The sequence below is a fragment of the Bidens hawaiensis genome, unplaced genomic scaffold (assembly GCF_021521415.1).
Source record: "Bidens hawaiensis isolate Kalapana, Puna unplaced genomic scaffold, B.hawaiensis_p1.1 tig00032455_1, whole genome shotgun sequence".
NCBI classification, from domain to species: domain Eukaryota; kingdom Viridiplantae; phylum Streptophyta; class Magnoliopsida; order Asterales; family Asteraceae; genus Bidens; species Bidens hawaiensis.
In genome coordinates, this window is record NW_027495534.1 from 221501 (window position 1) to 236895 (window position 15395).

General features: G+C 39.6%; 1 protein-coding gene and 1 pseudogene across 1 annotated transcript in view; both read left to right on the forward strand.

Moving 5' to 3' along the window:
* Positions 1-6296, forward strand: part of LOC143583565 (uncharacterized) — a 168648-nt gene extending 162352 nt beyond the window's left edge. The window contains exon 2 of the mRNA XM_077065845.1: positions 5290-6296. Coding sequence (XP_076921960.1) covers positions 5307-6185 — 879 coding nt within the window. The 5' untranslated portion in view covers positions 5290-5306 and the 3' untranslated portion in view covers positions 6186-6296. The remainder of the gene's footprint in view (positions 1-5289) is intronic.
* A 5097-nt stretch (positions 6297-11393) lies between these two features.
* On the forward strand, positions 11394-12217 carry LOC143583566 (GEM-like protein 7; annotated as a pseudogene).
* The last annotated feature ends 3178 nt before the right edge of the window (positions 12218-15395 follow it).

The following is a 15395-nucleotide window of genomic DNA, read 5'->3' on the forward strand; positions in this document are numbered from 1 at the left end:
TGTCCGGACTGGGCAAATGCCAACCCTTCATTGAAGCCTTTCACCCAGCCAACCCCTTCTGAAGCAGTCGTCTCACAAAGCAATCAGTAAGCTCTGTACTTCTCTTAATATGACGGATGACCTATAAACGAAGTTTGTTAAACATCATAAAATAAAGTAGACAAAAGTTAAGCAGCATCCAAGAGGAACTTACCGAGTCAAGACCACGATTGAGGAAGTATTGCCTCTCCCGCTTAGCGCTTTCCCCCTGCCACGATGTTCTTGCAACTCGGTAGAGGCGTGGTCTCTAGCTTCAGTCTGAGACTGCAAAAGGGAGTCGTATGCAGACTGCATTTTGACAATAGTCTTGTCTTTCATTTCAGTCTGTTCCCCTTGCAATCTCAAAGCTTCTTCGAGTTCTTGGATCCGGGCGTTTTGTTGAGACACTTCATCCTGTGCCTTCACCAATTCGTCCTTTTTCCTTTGAGTTTCAGCTCGAGAAGCTTCAAGGGTGGCATTAGACCTTTCACAGGCCTCTTTCCACCGTTTAGCAGCATCAGCATTCCGCTCTTTCTATTTTTGGAGTGCAACTTCGGCGTCAGATTGTTTCCACCTAGCTGCACTCGCTGCTTTACGGTGATCCTCGGCTTCTTTCTCCGCAACTTTCAAGGCCTCATAAACCGCACCAAGCTTCCCGCCCATTGATCGCCACTCCCGCAAGATTTCCTGACTACAGGCTAAGCTGTTAGTCAAGGAAATAGCCAGATCAGTATGTAGTTCCTGGCGGGAGCGAGTTCGTTGATATGTCATTTTAGCAGGCGGCATACAATGCTCAACGAAACTTATACAGGTCTTGGGATTAGAAACCCGAGACCCGTTGACAATGTCCCAAGACGGGACGAACAAATCATAGTCTCCCCCCAACTGAATGTTCTCAAAATACTGGGAACTGGAAGTCCCAAGACGAACAGGAGTGGAGGAAGACTGATGAAACCCGCATTGCGAGGAACCCCCTCCAGCCTCATGGACAGATGGTCCAAAAAAGAACATCTTCCCCGCCCGATGCAAAGGGCGAAGAAGTAGGATTGAATTGAGGAGGAGGTTCATCAGCCCTAAAGCCCTCCACAGTGACTTCAAGGTTCTCATGCTGAGAACCAGTGGCATCCCCACCTTGGAAAAGATAATCCAATGACCCGGTAGTCATTGGTTGAACATTAGACCCCTCCACAGTCATTTCAACAGGAGGGGTAACAGGCTTGACCGCCTCCTTCTCCGGAGGAGGCGACGGTTGCTTCTCAACATTTGGTGTCGGTGTTGACAGCTTACCAAATGTGCGTCCTTTAGCAATGGACGGATCTGCGTAAGAACACCATAGTCAGATCTCATTACTATGGTTGACAAACATTAACAAGCAAGAACTCACAAGTCACCGTCCCTAATCGCTCCGCAAGGTTGGGTGGTAGTGGTTTCCTTGGACGATGTGTCCGACGCTTCATCATTTTTGGCCCCTTCTCGGCGTCCGCAGCGCTAGTACCCGCGTCACTCGCCTGCGATGCACGGAGAGACCTCTTCCGGTAAAGTTCTGCCAACAAATGCGAGACAGATGAAACTTCAGAAGCATCATCTGAGCTTTCCCCCTCAAGGAGGGCAGAATCATCACTTAGAATGACGATCATCCCGTCGGAGGTCAGCACATTAAGAGGAGGAGGGTTTAGAATGTACGCACCTGTTTCAAAGATATCCTCCGAGACAATCGGTTCGGCAGGCACTTTGACAGGAAAGAGGAAATGTTGAGCAGTCCTCTCAAGGATAGGCGCATCCTTTACGTCACGGATAGCCTTACCCACACAGCTCTTGCCATCAATTAGGGCGTTCAACGTTGATCCAAAACCTGAAAACAACTACAAACGTTAGCAATAAATACTCAAACATGGAAGAGTATAAGAACAAGATATTTAAACTTACGGCCGTCTAGCCCAATAAAAACAGGCTCCATGAAAGGAGAAGGCCATAAACGGCTCATGCCTGCCCACACAAGAGCTTCCTCAGGAAGTGCCCGCATAAAAGTTGGCGGAGTAGTAAGCTTGCGAAACCAGTCACGCTTCTCATGAGCTGCTGGTGTAATATCAATAAGAGCATCGTTCGGAGAACGACGAGTCATGGCCTCGGGCACCACGTCCTCGGAGATCCAAAAGAATTTTTTCTTCCAATCCTTGGAAGTGTCCTCGGTTACGCTACCGATAACTCTATCGGGCAAGCTATGACAAGTGTACCATCCATTTCGGTTGGCCATCTTGTAGAATACAACAAATCGGTCCAACCGGGGAACTAGGTCATGTGCCATACATACAAACTCGAAGTGGCGAATTCGCATGACGACACGAGGAGGGATTTGAGATAAGTGAATCCCAAACGCCTTGACCACTCGTTGAAAGAATTTCGTGACAGAAAGCCGGAAATTCCCGTGGTCAAAGTAATCGGCATATAAAGCCATCTTTCCTGGAGGAGGAAAACTGGCTATTGAACCAGCAGAGGGGAACTCCGGTCCACACTCCGGTGGGATACCATAAGTTGTAACAAGCTTCTGGTATTCCTCTCGGTCCCAACAAACCTCTATCTCATCGACCTCAGATTGAGAAGGCGCCATTTAAAACACTTGGTAATAATATATGATTTTGTTCAAAGGAATCAAAGAAAGATTGAAGGATTCAGAAGGAAAAAGCAAGCTCGTATTGAGAATTCAAGAGCGATAAAACTTCAAAAAGAAGTTAACTTCCTCTATTTATACACACTGCAATTAATGCGATGGGATGCGAACAATAGAGAGAGAAAAAACCGTTCAATAACACATCGCCACGTCACGCGGGAAATTTGAAAAAGGGAAAACGTTGTACAGTCGGGTAAAGTAACAGCCGTAAAAAACGTCCTGTCACCTGCACACGCGCCTGCGAGTGGTCAACTTGTCTTTTTTCATGATTATCCACAACAACAAAAGATATTTCTCACCAACTTGCAAAGTCAAAAATCCCCAAATCCACGATTAAGTCCAGAATTTCACCTGCATAAAATACTTCACACGGAAGAAACACTGGACTGGGGGACTTATAGAGGTAGGGTACCAAAATGACCCAAATACCCATAAGTAACACCCGCGGGTTAACCAGAAGTACCTCATAAGGCACCCGCGGGGCATCCAAGTCATCCGCATAACCATGGGCGGAAGAAACATCCTCACAAGGCATGTGGAAGCATCCTGGCACCCTCAAAAGTTGTCCGCAGGACAGAAAGCTCGTCCGCGTAAATAGCTACGAGGTAATGCCCCGAGATAGCTGTTAGCGTGTGATAACACTTTAGAAGATTTACCAAGATGCTCTCTTAAGTAATACGTGATGTATCAGCCAATTATGGAAGAACACCTGTCCAGGTTGTTATAACCGTGCACATGGCCATGGTTGTTCATCGCCCTATCATAAGGAGACACGTGTCCGGGTTGTTATACATGCACATGCAACGTATGAGCTAGACCAGTAATATGAAGACACGTGTCCAGGCGGTTAGAAGAGCATCTTCCAAAGGGACAGCTGGCCCAATCATCTTCCCATACCCTTCGGCTATAAATATCTTGTCAACCTGCATGAGATATTCATATTCATTCACATCCACGATCACTGTACTCTCTCAATAGAACGGTACTTATTCTCACGCCGGAGGGTGGTTACGGGAAGACCCCCCACCTTGTCCTTCCCGTAACGAGCTCACGGTGTTCAGTTTTGCAGGATTCACGTCACTGGACTTTGGGAATTGTATTCATATCGTATTGGCAATAATCGTATCCTACCATGTGGACTCATCGGATCTAGGACCCATCCGTGGAGAGTAGATCCGTGTTTCTTCAGGTTCCAAACCGGTTAACCGGATAAAAACTCGAACCGAAACCAATCATAAGTTAATCAAGAAACCAGTCTCAACCTTAACCAAAATCGATCATAATCCAGTTTCATAGAGTTATAAAAGTAGAAAAGGAAGCATGTGGTATGAGCATTGATCCATCGTTATCAGTCTATCGTTGCCCCATGTCACAACACTTCAAATAATAAAACAAAATTAGGGTTTCCAACCCCAAATTGATAAAATCATCATCATCATCATCATCGGCATGACAACAACAGGGTGCATCAACGAACGATTGAGAGATGACGAGCTTCGAGCTGTTTTATGTAAACTGGAGACGGATAAAGACAAGGAGGTATTCGGCCTGGTGTGCAAGCGAAGGCTCTATCTCCAGAGCACCGAGCGGAAGAAGCTCTGTGCTCGTGCCGGCCCACACGTAAGATGGTTGCACGCTTCACTCGCTTGAAGGATCTCGATCTTTCCCAATCCGCTTCCTTTTATCCCGGTGTCACCGATTATGATTTGTCCGTTATTGCTACCGGCCTCTGTCTCCTCAAACTGCAAAGGTCTGGTCTTAATTCATTCAATTGGACTTCTATCTCATCATTTTGGAATAAATATAATATCTTTTATTTATTTTTTCATTTGTGCTACTTTACATTCCGATTCAACAATACCTTGGTACTAATTAGATACATTTGGTTATTCAAGTTCTGGAATTACATTTTAATCTTGAATATTTTTGAACTTTTCGTACTAATTAAATGTTATATAACAGCTTTTGTTTATTTTTATTTGAAGAATAGTATTATTTTTAATATAAATTATATATTTTAAATTTTTTATTCAGGTGTGCTTTTTTTCTTCAGGCCCTCGCTTTTTTTGAGCCTAGCGCATTTGATAACTATGATTTCTATTATCTGCAAATAATCACCAGGGCCAGTTGTTTATGTTATATTTAATGCGACTGTGGGGGGACTATTGCTTCTAATGTTGATGCTTCGGTAGATCCTACCTAACCTCTGGTGTTTCTTGAGAAAACCAAAGGGACAGTTTTTTTGTTTGTAATTTGCCTTCCAGTTTTCTTAATATATTATTTCTGAATTCTAGATAAGTTTCTTGTCTTGAAAAATCACTATTTTGTTAAAAAATATATTTTTTTTTTAATTTTTGAAAATGTAACAATGTTTTTTTTGTTGAAAAGTAATATTACATTCTCAATAATGTGTAATGAGATCTTCTAATTTGTTAGTTGAGCTGGTGCAGAAATTTGTTGCGTGTTAGATGTACTTATCGTTGGTATATACAATATATTCTCAGATCAATCAAACTATTTCCTATTTAGGATTGTTGGAACAATTCTTATTAATAATCAAGCTGGAAACATCATATTACTTAATAACACTCATGTTTTGTTAGGTATCACTGATGCTGGAATGGTAGCCATTGTATCTGGTCTTTCATCTCTACAGTCATTAGATGTTTCCTACTGCAGGAAGCTAACTGATAAGGGGCTGTCAGCTGTTGCAGACGGCTGCCATAACCTAAAAAGCTTACATCTTGCTGGTTGCCGCTTTGTTACCAACAAGCTTCTAGAATCCCTCTCTAAAAACTGTCATAATTTAGAAGTATTAGGTTTACAAGGCTGCATCAACATCACAGACACTGGACTCACTGCTTTAGTTAACGGATGTAAACGCATAAAGCATCTAGATGTAAATAAATGCACTAATGTTGGAGATCTTGGAGTTTCAACTGCTGCAGAAGCCTGCTCAACTTCTTTAAAAACATTAAAGCTGCTCGATTGTTACGAACTTGGTGACAAATCTATATTAACAGTGGCCGAATTCTGTAAAAATCTTGAAACCCTAATTATTGGAGGATGTTGGTATTTATCTAGCAAATCGATAAAATTACTGGCTGTGTCTATTCATTCCCTTAGGATTCTAAGAATGGATTGGTGTATAAATGTTTCAGATGCTTCATTAAATTGCATACTGTCAGAATGCAGTTGTTTAGAGGTTCTTGATGTTGGTTGTTGTGAAGAGGTGACAGATGCTGCATTTGAGGGACTAGGGGATGGGAGTGAAGGGTCCGGTTTGCGTTTGAAGGTTTTGAAAGTCAGTAACTGTCAAAAGATAACGGTTTTGGGAATAAGCATGGTTTTGAAGGCGTGCAGGTCATTGGAGTACCTTGATGTGAGGTCGTGCCCTAACATTACAAAAGCCGATTGTGAGGAAGCTGGATTGAGGTTTCCTGAATCTTGTAAGGTGAATTATACTGGAAGTTTAGTGGAGCCTGATATCTTGATTTGAATACAAATCCATTGTGGTTTTCTTTATGTTGTTTGGGTATTTGTCTGTCTTTTTAATTTGTTTGATGGCTGTTTTTGTGGATTTTATTGTGCATATTATGAGTATTTATAACCTGTTGATTAAAGTGCTCTCTGTTCTAGGGTGGTTTAATATTTTATTTCGGTTCTTGATTCAAATTCAAGATCAAAGCTGCACCAGGTGTGTTATTTCTTAAGTTCTAAAGTTGTCTTGTTTATGCTTACTTGGATGGTTCAGAGGTGATGAACCATGACTAACCACTGGTAATGTCCAGGGTAACCGGTGAAAATTTAGGCTATAATGAGCAATTTTGAATACGGATTAAAATGGGCCGCGTCAGGTGAAGTTATTCTAGGCTTATAATTTGAGGTAGAGATGTTCAACGAAACCGGTTCCTGGAACCGAACCGGTGGAGCCGAACCGGTTCCTACCCGTTTTTGTAGGAACTGGACCCTATCTGATTCAACCCGATGATCCGTGACCGGTTCTTGCATTTCTGAGTGGGGGCGGGTAGGAACCGGAACCGAACCGGAACCGGTTCTGGAACCGAACCATCCGGAACCGGTTCCTAACCGGTTCTAGCCGTTGGATCCAATATAGCCGTTGGAAATCGTTTTTTTGGCCGTTTTTTTGACCGTTGGGGTCAAAAATAGCCGTTTTTTGGCTCCCCCAAGCACCCCACTACTAGTATAAATAGGTATTTGGTGTCATGGGTTCATCACAACACTCAAAACGCAAACCCTAACGCAAAAAAATACAAAAAAAACGCTATTACAATGTTTTGAGTTCTCTAATCTCTTGTTTTCTCTTCTTCTATATTCATATTTGTTGTTATGGCTGCCTCACAATCATCGGTTGGTCAAGGTTCCAACGCCGAACCAAGTTTCGTTCGTATTGTACCTCATAATCGTAATCAAGAGATTTGGTGCAATTGGGATTTGGTTGAATTGAGTGACCATTCATTGAAGGCTCGGTGCAAGTTTTGTGGGATTTATTTAAACCCACTTTCGAATTCAAATTTGAAGAAACACATCGAAAAACCGTATTGCAAGGCGTTGAAAAAGAACGTCGATTCGCAACAAACGCAAATGGATAGTGAAGGCGGAATATTTACATACCAAATTGATCGAGTTCAAGATCGTATGGCGAAGTTTGTGATTCAAGAAGCTTTGCCGTTTAGCCACTTCGACAACCCTCGCTTAACCGCCATGATTCGAGATACGCTTCAACCACAATACACTCATGTAAGTCGTCATACTCTTAAACGTTATTGTTTAAAATTGTGGAAGAAGGCCAAAGAGGTACTAATTGCATATTTTGAAAATATAAATACGGGAATAAACTTAACTAGTGATGTTTGGTCGGCTCCACATGGTCTACCCGAATCTTATCTTTGTGTCACCGCTCATTGGGTAGACCCGTCATCGTGGGAAATGATGAAACGCACCATTGCTTTCGAACTCTTTGAGTATCCACATACGGGAGATAATTTGTTTGAAATTTTAGATTATGTTATAAAAACTTATAAACTAGAAAATAAAATATTTTCAATGACATTTGATAACGCGTCGAATAATACATCGGCGGTTGATAAATTAAAATTAAAATATACGCCGATTTGCAATGGTGTATTTTTTCACTCAATGTGTGTTGCACATATCATTAATTTAATCGTGCAAGACGGACTTGCTTCGGATTAGGTTACATCGGTTATAAACGATTTTAGACTAATGATACATGAAGTTTTTAAGAAAAGTAAAAAAAGACAAATGGAATATAGAAAATTTTGTAAATATACGGGAAGAAAAGCTTTGGGAGCTAATTGGGATGTACCTCATCGATGGAATTCCACTTGCATAATGTTTCAAAGTGCTTTGAAACAAAGAGAAACTTTACAAATGTTTTATTCTAGTCTTGCCGAGAATGATTTGGCAATCCCCTTTTCAAATGAGAAATGGGAAATTATCAATGACTTATCGACTTTTCTTAAAGTTTTTAAAACATCAACTACGAAACTATCGGGAACGTATTATCCGACAAGTCCCTTGGTTCTTTCGGAGTTATTTTTAATCGTTAACAATCTTAAAGAATTTGAAAATAAAAGTCCAATGTTTTCAAACATCATATTACCAATGAAGTTTAAATTAAAAAAATACTTTCTTGAATTGCCACCGGTTTTTACTTGCGCCGCCGCTTTAAACCCAATGTTAAATGTTACGGGGGTTGAATGTGTGATAGACGAAATTTTTTCAGCCTTAGATATGCATGAAGTTGACCCAAACTTTTCAACAGAGGCAAAAAATGATTTTAACTTGAATTTTAAATTTATGTATGACTTTTATTTAAATAAATATGGGTCAAACATACACATGCCTATGCCGGGGGGGTCTTCATCAAGTTCAAGTGCTACTAGAGTACGAGATCCCATGATTAGCCTTATGAACACCGTTCGCAACGTAACGGCTAAAAAACAAAGGGGTAACACCCCTTCAAGCGAACTATGAAGGTATAGTGCAAATGATTACTCTACCGGTTTATCCGAAGAGGAATATGGCACTTTTGATGTTTTGGCTTGGTGGAAGGTAAAGGAAACTGAGTTTCCGATTCTTGCCACCATGGCCCGTGATTTACTAACCGTCCAAGCTTCTACGTTAGCTTCGGAATCCGCTTTTTCTCTTAGTGGCAGGGTAATATCGGTGAGAAGAACAAGACTAAATTCGGAGTCGGTGGAGATGTGCATTTGCTTAAAGGATCACTTGGACTCAATCGATCGTATTCAACACGTAACCACTCTCGAAGATGAAACACCACTTGATGTTCGAGTGCACGACGAACAAGAAGGCATTTCTACAAGTAATTCCGAGGAAGAAGTCGCAACTGATGAATGTTCCCACTGATGAGTATTCCTCATCAGTGGCAACCTTCAGTAGTTGTCATCAGTGGTAGCTTTCCCACTGATTCAATTGATGACTGTTCCCACTGATGAGTATTCCTCATCAGTGGCAGCTTTCCCACTGATGAGTATTTCTCATCAGTGGCGGTCTTCAGTAGTTGTGATCAGTGGCAACCTTCAGTAGTTGTCATCAGTGGCAACCTTCAGTAGTTATCATCAGTGGCAACCTTCAGTAGTTGTCAACTTGTCATCAGTGACAACCTTCAGTAGTTGTCTTCAGTGGCAACCTTCAGTAGTTGTCTTCAGTGGCAAACATCTTCAGTAGTTGTCTTTTCTTCATAAGTTAATTGTTTATTTTTATGTTAATTGTTTTTTTTATTTTTCATGTTATACAAATACGAATCGTAGTTTAGAATCCAAATCGCAAACGAAAAACGAAAAAAAAAAAAATTTTTTTTACACTGTAACCGGTTGGAACCGGTTACGGTACAGGAACCGGGTTAGGAACCGGTAAGAACCGGTTAGATAGGTTAGGGGTCCGAGGGTGGGAGAACCGGTTCGGTTCCCTAACCGGTTCGAGCCTGGAACCGGTTTAAAAGGGGGTTTTGAATATAGGAACCGGTTCCGGTTCCTAGTCCCAAACCGTTTTGAACATGCCTAATTTGAGGTATTAAAGTTAAAATATATCCCAAATCAATTCATCAACCTTCTGGCTGTTGCGACTAAGCGTGTAAGCCAGCTTAGTCGTTTGTGAGCTACTCTGGATTGACTCATTAAAGGTTTAAATCGAGTTGAGTTCGAGCCCGAGATTTGCTCATTATCTAGTTCTAGCCCGAGACTGAGCTTCACTTAACAAGCTCAAGTAGACGTCACTTATCAACCTTATTTAAGAGACCATCAACATGGACGACAGAGGTAGGAAGCACCATCAAGCAGGTAAAACAGTGGCCAAGAAAAGTGTAGACTAGCAGTAAGAATGACATGTGGATGACTCATCCAACTAAAACTTGTCAGAGAAGTCTCAACTATCAACTACCAGCAACAATAACAATGACATGTAAATGACTCATCCAACTAAAAGTAGTCAATTTATGCCATCTGTAGTGATGTGTCACCATTGAATACACATCAGTCTTCAACGTTTAAAGCATGTTATTGGAGTTTTGATTCAATGGGGACTACTATTCTCCAACTTAAAGGTGCTTTTAATTTGCATTTCATCTTTTATATAAACAATTTTGCAAACCAATTTTGCAAACCAATTATTTTGTTAATTTTAAAACGTTCTACAAACCAAACGCCCTCTATGTGGACAAGTTCCAAAAATTCCGTTTATATATGATGTTGTGCATATGGAAAAACTCGCGGAGTCACTGAATTTTTGAAATGAAAATACTTCCTTCTGGGATATGAAAATTTACTTAGCTTTCCTTTTTATTGGATGTCATGAAAGATAAAATAAAACATCTAGAAATTACTATAATATCAAAAACCATGAAGAAACAACTATTTGATAGGAACCTACCTTCCAACCACTTTACACATCAATCTGAAAAGAAAAATAAAGGCAATCTCGTGACCATTCAATTCTTGCATGCCAGTTTGCTTAACTTGCTCATGCACCACAAAAGGTTGATGTACCAACCATTGTTATTTCTTAATTGTGCCCCTATATCAAAATGAGTGTATTATTTCCATCAGCCTTTCTTTTACTTCCACATATTCAAACCACGTACGCCCTGCTTGCGGTGCGCACATATAATGTATATATGTGTGAACCCTCGGGTGGGCAAAAGTAAAAGTGCACTAATTTTGACGTTATTTTACTAATCTCGTGAAAATAACGTTAAAAGTGGCGGAAGGTTAATCAGACATCATGTGGTGGCGTTGATAGCCGAAAGACAAGGGCACATGCACCAATCAGCCGGTGTCCCTGATGATTGAGTGCTATGTGCCTTATGTCCAAGGCTTGATGCAAAACTACTATCGAGCCGGGGGTCTCACCGGAAGCAGCCTCTCTATCCCTATGGGATAGAGGTAAGACTGTCTACATCTTACCCTCCTCAGACCCTACCATAGCATTGCTATTGGTGGAATATACTGAGTACGATGATGATGATGATGATGATGATATTCAAACCACCATCAACAATGACACATTGATGACTCATACAATCAAAAGTTGTTAACCTACACCATCTTTATGGGCTTATAAATATCATGATCCAGAACACATTAATACTCATCAACTAATTCATCGCTAGGTTTCAGTATCTGCAAGGCCACCAATTCAAAACATGGATAACAGACTCTCAAACATTGTCATGAGCATTCCAATCATATCGACAAGAGGATTATTATCGTCTAAACCTTATAATCAACCTCATTACCCTTTATCTACTTCCAAAATCAACGGCATACAAGGAAAAGAAAGTTTTGCAGCGCTGATTAAAAATTATGGTAATGGTTTACCACTGGTTCTGTGATGATACGTTTTATATATTTTCTCTTCCTAAATCTAATACTTTATTCTTATGCAATTCCAGTGAGTTTAGGACCCAAACTAATCAAAACGGTGAAACACAAGTTGAGTTATGGGGCCAAAATCCTTCCAGTTAGCCGGGCAGAAAATATTCAGGAAACGGTTCAGTACCATTGACAGCGAGGAGTTGTTGCATGCAACTGAATGCTACATATACACTACAGCTGGTGCAATTGCTGGCATTCTATTCATTTCTACAAAAAGGGTAGGATTTTGCAGTAACAAGTCCTTGAAAATGCATTCTACTCTAGGCGAGGTTTTAAAGTACCAGTATAAGGTATGCAGCCTCCCAAATTCTTATATATATATATATATATATATATATATATATATATATATATTCTTTTGAAAATTTTGATTAGACTTTTAGCGTATTGACATATAATTTGTTTGTGTACGTAGGTTTCGATCCCATTACGAAAGATAAAAGGAGTAGGAGAGAGCATGAACTTGAAGAAGCCATCTAACAAGTATGTAGAGTTGGTGACGGTGGACGATTACAACTTCTGGTTTTTGGGATTTCCAGATTATAAGAAAACTTTAAGATACCTTCATCAGATATTTGGTATCAATTGCTAATTAGAAATAGATGACTAAGGAATGATAGTGCTGCATTCCATGTAAATTCCAAATAAAGCTAGTTAGTACGTATATATAGTTTGCTGAAGTACATAAAATAATGACAAGATTTCATATCCAGTGTGTATGTTTCCATGTTAATATAAGGGCTATCAGATTTTAATGATCTCAACTTTGACTTATTGGTCGGGGTTAATCCGAATTGAAGAAAAATGTTTTGGCAGTCCTAGCTTTCAACCTGTTTTCCTCAAACAATGCAAGCTAATTGAGCACTAAGCTGTTAGTTATTTTAAACTTCAAAACCTGTAGGTGGGTAGAAGATCGAGTTCTATCTTTCATATGGTTGCGCGAGTAGTTTTATTTAAGTATTAAAAACTTTAAGATGATGGACAAATTTGATAACCTTCCCATAGACTTTGAGAAACTTATGAGGAGCTTATTCAAAAATTTTGACTCTTGGTTGGACCAAATACATAAAGGGAGACGCGACAAAAAAAAGTTCAAACTTCAAATGAGCATAGCCTAGGCTACAAGTAGAGTTACAAGGCCATAACCAGTGTACATACATGTTTCTATGAGCCGAATCATCTAACAAATGCCGATAAGCGATTTGGCCCAGTTGTCATACCCAAATTCCTTAATTGATCGTTATTTTAAGGCTCATGAGATTTGGTCACTCAAGATACCTCCAGTTGATCAATATTCAACAGTTTCATCTATAGCCTAAAATACCAAAATTATTGATCGAATTAGCATAATTTACACATCTATTTATAGACATCCGTTTACCATCAATAGTAACTTCTGACAGCAAAAAAGCCCCTCAACAGAAACTCAGTTGCTTAGTTATTGCTGATCGCACAAGTTTTCCGCTAATGCACACTTACTGTTTAGAGCACAAGTTATTGCTAATCGCAATTACTACTAACAACACATTGGTTGCTAATCTCCGTTTCTACTGGTGAACCAGTTTGTTGTTAATTATAATTACTATCTTACTCGGCTTTAGTTATAAGGAGCCATGTTTAATAAAGAGCAGGCCGTTAAAATAGCCATAGCCGATCCACAAAAGCCATCACTCAATCCGAGTAATTAACTAAGCAAGAAGCTAACCATTTCATTAAGAGCTTGATTCTTTCTCTTAGCCACACCCTTTTGTTGTGGTGTATAAGGCGATGCAATTTGATTCACAATTCCTGATGACTAGAAATATTTGGGTCACAATATGCTCTTATCTTTATCCATGTGTGTACATTTTTATTCAATCAACTTCAGTTTTTATATATCATAAATTTATCTAAGTCTTTGTTTAGCAGACAAAAAATTAATATGCATAACAAAGTTGAGAGACATCTAACTATACTACTAAAAAAAATAATGAGGATGATCTGGCAATCCCACATTCATTATAGGCCTAATCTCTCTTCTCATTCATCCTACCTATCCATTGGTTATGGAGCTAATGTTGGCCCAGACGGATCAAACAATCGAATCAAACAAACTAATCAAACAAACCAACACGAGATATTGGGGTGACAACCCTTGACTCTTTTCATATAATCAAACGAACATACCAAACGAACTTCACGACCTTATCAAACGTACATGGAGATGAAACTCCTTAACTCTCTCTTAACTCTCTCTCACATCTCACTTGTCTCTCACCAAAAACAACTAATAATCTAGAGTTCTAGACCCTATTTATAGACTTATTAAACTTGCTCTCCAAGACATACCTTTCCTAAACCTATTATAATTCAAATACCTAAATTAAAACATAATTAAATAAACCTTTAACTTTACTAATAATTCAAGATTAACCTTCATTCACCCCCTTAATCTTGAATTTGTACCACCAAGGTCTTGAATTCCCAATAGCACTCTCATCTCTTCAATTTTAATCATTGATTCATCTTTAACCTTTCTTTTCAGTTGTTTGTAACAAACTTGTTTAACAAGTTCTTCACGCTCATCGTTCAAACCATCCACACTGATCTCACATACCACTTCATTCTCCACATTCTTCTTTTTCACTTTTCTTTTCATTCTTTGCTCATCAAAACTTGCAGATGGGTTATTCATTCCTTCTTTATCAGACCCTACTAGGCCTTCCATTCTAACAATTCTTATCAACCTTTCATTCGGTTCTGACTTTTCATCAAAAAAGCTCGATTGTTGACTTTCACACACAGTTCTAAACCTGTAGACTTGTTAGCTGCACCATTCCTTTCATTCAATTCCATAACCTTTCTCTCATCATCATCACTAGCAGATTTCTTGCTTCCTTTCTGCTCACTTATCTTACCAATTTCCTCATCTTCAAGGTTGTTTGAGTCATAAAAACATACCTTAAGATTCTCCATCTTCTCTTCTTCTGAAGAAGAAATTCTTTCTTTTTCTTCATTCAACCTTTCTTTTCTTTCACTTCTCAAAACAGCTTGCAAAGCTTCTTCTATCTCTGCAGCTTCCAGAGCTTCTTTCTTGCGTGCTTGTTGTTGTTGAACAATAGCATCCAACCCTTCCTTCTTAACAATCTTATCCAATCTTTCTTTCTCAGCAGCTTCTTGAGCTGCTTTTTCATCTTCTATTTTCCGTACATAATCAATTCCTAGAAATCGAATTTTCAAAGCACGCCATACTTCCTTAGCATTCATAATTGTGCCAACTTGTACCAAGATATCTTCCGGTAGGGTTTGACATATGAACCCTAACGCTGTATACATCTTCCTTTCATCTACAGCTACGCCAACTGTAGGTTCAATAACATCCCAAAAACCATACTCTTTCAGAAATCCCTCCATCTTGGTTGACCATACTTTGTAGTTCGATTTCGTCAATACTGGAAGTCCTCCAATCATCATCATATCTTTCCTATCTTTACCTTCTTTTCCGGTTTGCTATTTCAGTTGGAATTGATTCCTGATCCCGAAACCAATCTCTAATAAATAACCAAATACCACAAACTTTTCTTTCTTACTTTCTTCAAGAAACGTTCTTGATCACTTTCTTGACGGATCCAATTACTCCTAAATCAAATTACAAGATTCCACAACTCTTCTAATCACTTGCACATAATGATTAATTTTTTCGGCTTCAACGAGATTGGTTGCTTCCACCGATTGCAATCTCATCTATCTCGTCTTCTTAATCCACTCAGTTGAAATTCGCACCACAATCA